General features: G+C 35.0%; 1 protein-coding gene across 1 annotated transcript; it reads left to right on the top strand.

Moving 5' to 3' along the window:
- Positions 1-7973: 7973 nt before the first annotated feature.
- Positions 7974-8543, top strand: LOC113272985 (uncharacterized mitochondrial protein AtMg00310-like). Its single transcript, XM_026522763.1, has one exon. The coding sequence runs from the start codon at positions 7974-7976 to the stop codon at positions 8541-8543; it is 570 nt and encodes a 189-aa protein (XP_026378548.1).
- The last annotated feature ends 202 nt before the right edge of the window (positions 8544-8745 follow it).

The raw sequence follows: 8745 nt of genomic DNA, 5'->3' as shown, positions 1-8745 counted from the left end.
AAGGGGTTGGCTGAACTGGAACAGGACAGCGTCCGGAACAGGAGAGAGATCGGAACAGGAGAGAGACCGTTTCTCTTTCACGAGACGAGACAAGGTTTGTTCGTCCTTTTCTCTTTCACACGAACAGAGATAAGAATTCTACTACGCGAACATTTCTTTTACGCAAACAGAGACAAGCAACTCCCAAACTACGGACGGGATTAATCAAACGAATTAAATTAAGATTTAAATTAAGATCAATCAAAATAATCCCTGATTAATTAATATATTCATAGTACCAAAACCAAAATAATAGTATCAAACTAATTTCTGATTACAAACAATCATTTAAAATACTCCAACATACCTAATAGATATGCCGAAATCAAAAACAAAGGGAAAAGAAAATAGATCAAACTTATTTCATTAGAAGAAAAAAAATTGATTCAACTTATCTGATTTGACGATGACGATTCCATTGAATCCAACGCAGTGTATTTAATAGCAATCTAAAAGAGAAAAAAAAATCAAAATCCATTGCCGCAGGGTAGAGCTCGTGCTCGATAACGTTTTGCAGTAGAATACTAGGGAAAAAGGAAGAGGTAGACAGAAAGAAAGATTTTCATTGATTAGAGTTATTAGGTTACATGATGTAATACATGTATATATATGGAGATGGGAAAACCAAAAGTCATCTATTTTGCGCCCCACACCTATGAGTTGTAAGTCCTACAACAAATATAAATATTTTAAGAAAAAAAGATCCGTATTTTTCGCAGCTAAGATTATTTCCTTAATTTTCGGCTAGTTAAAGTTATTCCCATTAATTAGGAAATTTAAAGACCGTGCTATCACTTTTTTTCTCCCACGCGTGATTCGTGGTTAGTTAGGGCATCCCGACTCATTTAACTCTCGTCAATTATTTCTCTTCCTCATTACTTCGTATACTCTTAATTAAGAAGTAAATTTCGTTCAATTGCTCTTTCCTATACTCTTTATGGAGCTGTTTTTCAATTGCTTTTCTTCTATATTTCAAAGATATGGAAAATTGATCGAGATCAAAGTGTTTCCCAGTGGATTCAACACATCCACGACACTGCCATAGTAATCCTAGTGATAGAGTAATGACAATCCTGTTAATATTTGATTCTTTATTATTGATTGTTGTTTACAATTGAATTAATTAAAGTGATCATTAGGAATTTCGTTTAGTGCAACTATACACAAAACATACCGATGAAAATTACAGTTATCACTAAGTTGTGAACATTGATATTTCAATATGCCATGATAATCACAATTTTCACAGAGTTATCGCAAAAGATTAATCCCTTCCTGTGAGAACTAGAATTTTCCTTAATTTTTCATGGTGATAATATTTTTTTCCTAATTTTTTGTTGTGATAATTGACTTTTTATTTTCTCATTAACTACCCATGGTGATAATTGAATTTTTTTTTTTTGTACAAAGAGTTTTAGGTCTTTGGGAAAGGAAGAGAATAGCACGTAATAGTACTTGTATTATCTTTATTTCCAGTGCAATATTTCTTACACATTCTATTTCTTTTTTTCTTTTGTAATACTTAATTTCACGTTTTCAAGTTTGCTCCCTCTTACCAAATTTTGATCAGAACACTTTTTCGTTTCTTTTCTTTATCATTAACACCAAAGTCAAGTTGTTTCCTAAAATATTTGAAATTTTTCATCCTCTGCCTATTTTCAATGTAAAACAGAAAAGTATAACTTAATTATAAGTCTGGGATGGTTGTATCACTCAAGTGATTGCCTCCGTTCCTCAGTGACATCATGCCGACACAGTTGGAATCAAGTGAAATTGGAATCGCTGCCGATAAAAGATACTCAAAAACTTATCAAGGTCCCATAGTGAAATATTTATGTACCAAGTACCCTTTAGCACGTTGATTGATATCCGTTCATGCCTTGGGTTCACAAGTCTACTTCTGCGACTCGTCTTATTCTCCTAAGAGCAACTGCAGTGGTGCGAGTATAACCAAAAACCAAAGAGGAAAAAAGAGGTCAAATTTCGGGTTTAGTATGATGTGTGACGCTACGGTGGAAAGACTAAATTTGGTCAGACGTACGTTATACGTTCGCCTGGTGTGGGGCGTAGACTATACCAACGCCTGATTGGGTAGATCCTAAAAAAAAAAAAAAATGAAAGAAGTGGGGCGGAGGTATAAAGCCCGCCCCACTAAAATGGTTTTGAAAACAAAGAATGGGGCGGGGTATAATGCCCGTCCCATACAAAATAATAATAAAAAAAAAATGGGGCGTAGACTTTGCGTACGCCCCATGTGGAGCGTAGACTATACCAACGCCTGATGTGGGGCGTGGAATATACGTCCGCCTGATGTGGGACGTGCACTATATGTCCACCTGGTGGTGGGGCGTGAAGTATACCAACGCTCGACTATATTTGGGTTTGGTCTTGGTCCCAGACCAAATATACTCTGGGTTTTAGTCGTTGATCAAAATTTGATCGATAGTACGTTCCACTACGTCTGTTCAAAAGACCAAATATTTGGGTTTACTCTCCCACTGTGGACTCTCTAAGAAGTGACATGATTTTCTCGCTAATGGCACAACAAACTGAAATCAAAAGAAAAGTCAAGGAGATTTTTCTCGCGACGTTGACAAAGTCAACTTCGATTTCTTCCTCAATCTCTGATATTTCTGAAACTCTATTTCAATTAAATCCTTTGATTTTATGAACTACTGATAATTGTTGACCTTTTAGTTTTGTTACTTGGTTCCTTCTCGATCTATGATTTAGGTTCCCTATCTCGTTATTTTGACCTAATTTTTCAATTAGAAATTTTTTGGTTTCTCTAATTTCTTTCTCTTTTAATCTCGTTTAATCCTTGATGCAAATAATTTATTAATTGATTCTATTATTGTTCTTTCTAATCTCTGCAACTCAGTTGCTTTTCACGATTTTTCTCTTTGTTCTTTTTATTAGGTCATGAGCTAATGGAGGTACAGTCATAGGGTTTTCTGAATAACATCATAAGGTTCGATTTCTTTAGAGATATGGGCAGTGATGGGGCTCGTAATTTGGGGTTTATTTCGAAGTATTTTGTTTAGGCTTTATTCCTTTATGCACTGTAGTTTTTCATTATTGGCTTTGGAATTTGAGAACCTATCTTGCTATGGATTGGATTATACTATAGCTATTTCTCTCAAGGATTTGGGGGTACTGAGATCCTACTCTTGTAGGGATTAAAACAAGTCTCTGGCTTTTGTTTTTTGAGTTCCTTTTCTGTTAGGGTTTGCTAGTATTGAAGATTTATCATTCAAGGTTTTGGGGGATTTTGAGATACTATTACTATTGGGATTAGTATATGTATCTTATAGAGTAATGAAGAATCTTTTATCTTTAAGCCATTGAAGCTCTTTAAACTCTCTCTCTTGCTGCTGTGAGTTAAATCTGCTTTTGCATGGTGTAGTCTTTTCTTAATGATGGTATTCGTGAGAAGTTTTGGAATTTATGAAGTTATTCTCTCTGCTATTTTTCACTGCAATTACTTGTGGTTATCTAAAGTTCTGTTTCTCTTCATCAAAAGCTGTGAAATGAATATTCTTCCACTTAGAGATAATTTTTTATTAAATTTTTTTAATATGGACACTAATTCTCACTGAGTAAGGGTGGTTTCCTCAGATGAATGCTTACACTTGGAAATTTTGGTTATCCAATTTAGTTGTTCTTTGATTCTCAGTATACTGTGAATATTCATTGCAGTCTCTTCACATCCTGTTATCAGTTGTTAATTCATGTTGGGCGTGATGGTTATCATAATGACAGGTCTTTCATCTTCCATTTCCAAGACAGTGTCTTAATGCAGAATATTAATGCAATGTCTCTAATAACCTATATACTTATACCTTAGTCCCTCAATTTTTTGATTATGCAGTTTTTATCTTTCTGATTATCTTCATAGTTATCTCTTCATAGTTATCACTTTCTCTTAATGAAATGGCATTTGTTGTTGAACAAGTTAAAGTTTTAGATTTAGATGAAGATGTTGAAGAATTTCCTCATCTTTTTGCTGCTCTGCTTTGTGATAATACTAGAAGCTACTACAAAACTTCTGTGAAGCACAACCTTAATATAATCTGGCCGATTAACTCTGCCGATTTTAAGCTTGCAAAACCCTTTATGCAAGGAATGCCTTATTCTAATCTTTTGGAAGTCATGTTTAAGAGTAGTCAGGATAGGGATATTGCTTTCTCTGCTCGGCCTACCTTAGTATTTGGTCAGCTTTTTGCAGTTCAGCCTTTGAAAAAGCTGGAGGATATTTTTGATCTGGTATGGGAGAAAACACTTATGCCAGTGCAAGTTACTATTCCTTATGATCTGGTTAACAAAGGAAGGTATAGAGAAGTCATGGACCAGATTTGTCTCTTTGTCAATGCTGAATCTGTTGTTGGTAACAGGTTTGAAGTTAAGTTGATGGTTCCTCTCAACTCACCTTTGACTAGGAAGGTTGTTATTAATACTCCTAGGAAGACTTTTTATATGTCTGCCTTTTATCCTCGTCTTCCTTTCCGTGCTTGCAAGCGTTGTTTTGTTCTACTTCATGATGAAGCTAGATGTCGACAAATACAAGCACAAATCTTCGTCAGAGCTCTGCCATCTCCTACTGCTAGAGCTACTCATATTGCTGTAACTGGTGTGGGCTCAGAAAATATCAGAGCTTCTCATACTTCTGCTACAGATGTTGTTTCTAGTTCTGACTCAAAGCCCACTTCTTTTTCTATAAGTCTTCAACCTTCTCGGGCATTAGGTAATAGAAGCTCAGCTTTCTCCTCTCTATCTTTTGCTTGTGCAAGGCCTTCGACCGCTCCATTAATAATTAGAGAACCGACTAGCAATGTGACTTCTTCTTCTCGTCCTAATCTTTTGCCCGAGCTTCTCATCTTGTCTCCTTTTGATAGAAAAGGCAAGAGGCCGAGGACTGAGTTTGAAACTAATCCTTTTGCTTTCATGCCTACACCTCATTGGCCACCTGTGTCTACCGTGCCTCCTTTTACTCCGCCTATTGATGTGTCTTTTAATGTGGGGTCTGTTGGAGATTCTTCCTCGATAGGTACTATTAATGGGAATATATTTTGGTCCTCTTCATGTTCTTCCTGCTCTCAGACTATTGTGTCTCCATTGGGTTGTTCTTCGGGTTTTACTTTTAATGCTTCTTCGGAATTAAGTTTCGCCTCTGCTTCCTTTGGTTCTTTTATGCCTGACAATGACAACTTGAGTGAGAATGGTCTTTTTGGGTCTAATATGGGTGATAATGAAGCTGTTATCCTTGAGCCTATGCCTCTATCTGCTCTCCCGCCTGAACCAGAGGTCTCTGATGAAGAATTTGAGAGGGAGATTGACCTTATGATGTTGGATGAAGACCCTATGGCAGCAGATGCCTCTAATGCTCATGACCATGTAAGTATCTCTAATACTCGTCGTTTTACTTTATAGCTTAAGTGTCTTTCTAGTTATTTGATAACTTTTCGCTTGCTTTTTGTTCTATTTCTTTTCTTTGCCATTATGTCTGGTTATGATTCTGTTTTACTTGTCTGTTTTTCATCATGAATTTTTTAAGTTGGAACATTAATGGGTGTTGATCTGATAAGAAATGGAGTCATTTATTATCCCTTTTTAGAAAGTTTAAGTTCGATAGTATATGCTTGCTTGAAACTATGGTTGATGCTGACACTGTTAGAAAATACACGCATCATCTTCCCTTTGATTCTTGGGTAATTATTCCTGTTGTTCATATTTTGAAAAATCGAATATTGAAGTCTTAAGTTTTTCTTTGAATATGGTTCATATTTTGTGTGATGTTTCGCCTGTCATCAAGATTGTGTGGTTACCTTCATTTATGGTTCTCTAAATTTATCCGGCATCAAAAATCAGTGGAATTTTCTTAGTGATATGAATGATAACAACAACAATCCTTGGATTTTACTAGGTGATTTTAATTTCATTTTGCATTCTTCGGAAAAACAAGGAGGTAATCCTAATAGCTCTTTTGCACCCAATTTTGTTAGAGATAAGCTATTAAGTCTGAATATGAATGAATTTTTTTCCTATGGTAATCCTTGTACTTGGTGCAATAGAAGATTTAAAAATCCGAAGGAATTAATTTTTGAAAAGTTATATAGGTCTTTCATGAATGATAAATAGGTCACTGTCCTTCCTCAAACTAGAGTCACTAATCTAGGAAGAATATACTCTGATCACTGTCCAGTCCTGGTTAAATGTTTTCATTATGAGAGAAATGTTTATATCCCTTTTAAGTTCTTCAAGTGTTGGCAGCTGAACCCTGAGTTCAAGGAAATCTTATATTTTTCTTGGAATAAGCGATTTAATGGTTCTCCTACTTTTGTTGTGGTTAATAAGCTTAAGAATGTGAAATTTGATTTGAGTAATTGGAATGTTAACTCCTTTGGTCATATCAAAACTACTATCGGTAGACTTAATACTGAATTAGAAAAACTTCAGATGTTGCCATACTCGCCTCAGATTTGAGAGTATATTTTGAATTATTTTAAACATTTGGACTATTGGTATGAAATTGAACATAACTTTTATCAGCAGAAATCTAGGATAGATTATTTTACTCAGTATGATAGGAACACTAGTTTTTTCCATAACTCATTTAAACTTAGGAACATGTACAATACCATTCATACGATTAGGGGTGAGCAGGGTAACTGGTTAGAAAGCAGAGTTCAAGTTGTTCAATTTCTTTCAAAGCATTTTAAGAAAATTTACACTTCTTCTAATCATGGTAATAATGATATTGAGAAAGTCCTTAGGTTTGTTGAAACTCGAATTTCTGATGAAGATAATACTTATTTGATTGCCATTCCTTCTGAACAGGAAATTAGAGACACGGTAAATAATTTAGCTTCTTGGAGTTGGTTTCAGGCGGGTTTTTTTTTCAGAATAATTGGGAGATAGTTCAATCTGAAGTAATTTCTCATGCTCAGAGTTTCTTCACTAATAGATTCCTTTTGAAACAAATTAATTTTTCTTTTATTTCTTTAATCCCCAAGATCAAGAATGCTTCTTCTCCTCATGACATTAGGCCCATAAGTTTATCGAACACAATCTATAAAACTATTTCGAAAATTTTGACTAATCACTTGAAGTTGTTAATGGACTCTTTGGTCTCGCCTTTTCAGTCAGCTTTTGTAGCTAACCGGCAGATCCATGACAATGTTGTCATCACTCATGAAATCTTGCATTCTTTTAAAAATAAAAAGAAAAATTCGACTAATGGTCACATTGCAATAAAAATTGACCTTTCTAAAGCTTTTGATAGGCTGGAATGACCCTTTATTATTGTTGTCTTTAAGAAATTAGGTTTCTCAGAAGAGTGGTGTCAAATGATTTTTCAGTGTATTAGCACTGTGTCGTATTCAGTATTGGTGAATGGTTCCCCTGGTGATACTTTTTATCCGACTCGTGGTATTAGGCATGGGGATTGTCTTTCACCTTATATATTTATTCTGTGTATGGATGTTTTGTCTCGAATGCTCGTCAAAGATGAAGAGGATAAGCTGATACAAGGTTTTAAGTTTAAGAAGGATAGTCCTTCTATTTCTCATCTTTTTTTCGCTGACGATTGCATGTTGTTTGCTAAGGCTTCTGTCTCTCATGCTAGAATCTTCTCAATATCATTAATGTTTTTGCTAAAGCCTATGGGCAGGCGATCAACTTAGAAAAATATGGTTTTATTACTAGTGGGAAAATGCATCATAAACACATCAAAATCTTAGCTAGGACTCTAAGGATGAAATACTTCAGTAGCACTAAAAAATACTTGGGCCCCGCCCTCTTTATAGGGAAGAATAAAACCACTTCCTTTAAATTTCTTATTGATAATTTGTATGCTAGATTGGGTTCTTCAAAAAAACCAAGCTGGAAGAACAGTGGTAACCAAGCATATCTTGTCTAGCTTAGTTGTCTATCATATGGCATGTTTCCCCCTTCGGAAAACAGTTACTTCAAAGTTAGATTCTATTCAGAGGATATTTTGGTGGTCTAAAAAGAATCCAAAGAGGGCTGCTTATTTTAGATCTTGGGAAGATTTAGGTAAGTCTAAACTTAATGGTGGATTGGGTATTAAAAACTCTTATGTTACTAATAGAGTTTTTATCTGTAATCTTGGCTGGCGTATTATAAATAATCCCAATAGTTTACTCTCCATTTGTTTGAAAGATAAGTACTTTCCTAATCAAAATTTTCTAGAAATTGATAAGGCGGCAAATACTTCTTCCTGGATTTGGAAAGGCATAGTGAAAGGGATAAAAGTTTTAAAAGCTGACTCTGTGGTGAATATTAATAATGGGGCTTCTACTAGGATTTGGCAGGATAATTGGATTCCTGGATACTCTTCTCCTCCTGTTCCAGGTGATCCTTCTAATATTAGTTATACTTATGTAAATGAACTTATTGATTCTCAGAATGGTTGTTGGAATGTTACCCTTTTAACGGATCTGTTCTCACCTGATGAAGTTACTAGATTAAGACAATTAGATTAAATTTATACCAGAATGATGTCTTAATGTGGATGCATACTAGGAATGGAAAGTTTACAATTAAATCTGCTTATTGTGTTTATAAGAATGATATTGCTTCCTCAGATGATGATGCTTTTTGGAGGAAAGTTTGGGGAGTTGACTGTTTGCCTAAAATTAAGTTCTCTTTGTGAAAAATTTTCGCTTACATGCTACCAGTTAACTC

Source organism: Papaver somniferum, chromosome 4 (genome assembly GCF_003573695.1).
Source record: "Papaver somniferum cultivar HN1 chromosome 4, ASM357369v1, whole genome shotgun sequence".
Classification (NCBI taxonomy): Eukaryota; Viridiplantae; Streptophyta; class Magnoliopsida; order Ranunculales; family Papaveraceae; genus Papaver; species Papaver somniferum.
The sequence above is the reverse complement of the archived record's forward strand: the minus strand, read 5'-3'. Positions and strand labels throughout refer to the sequence as shown.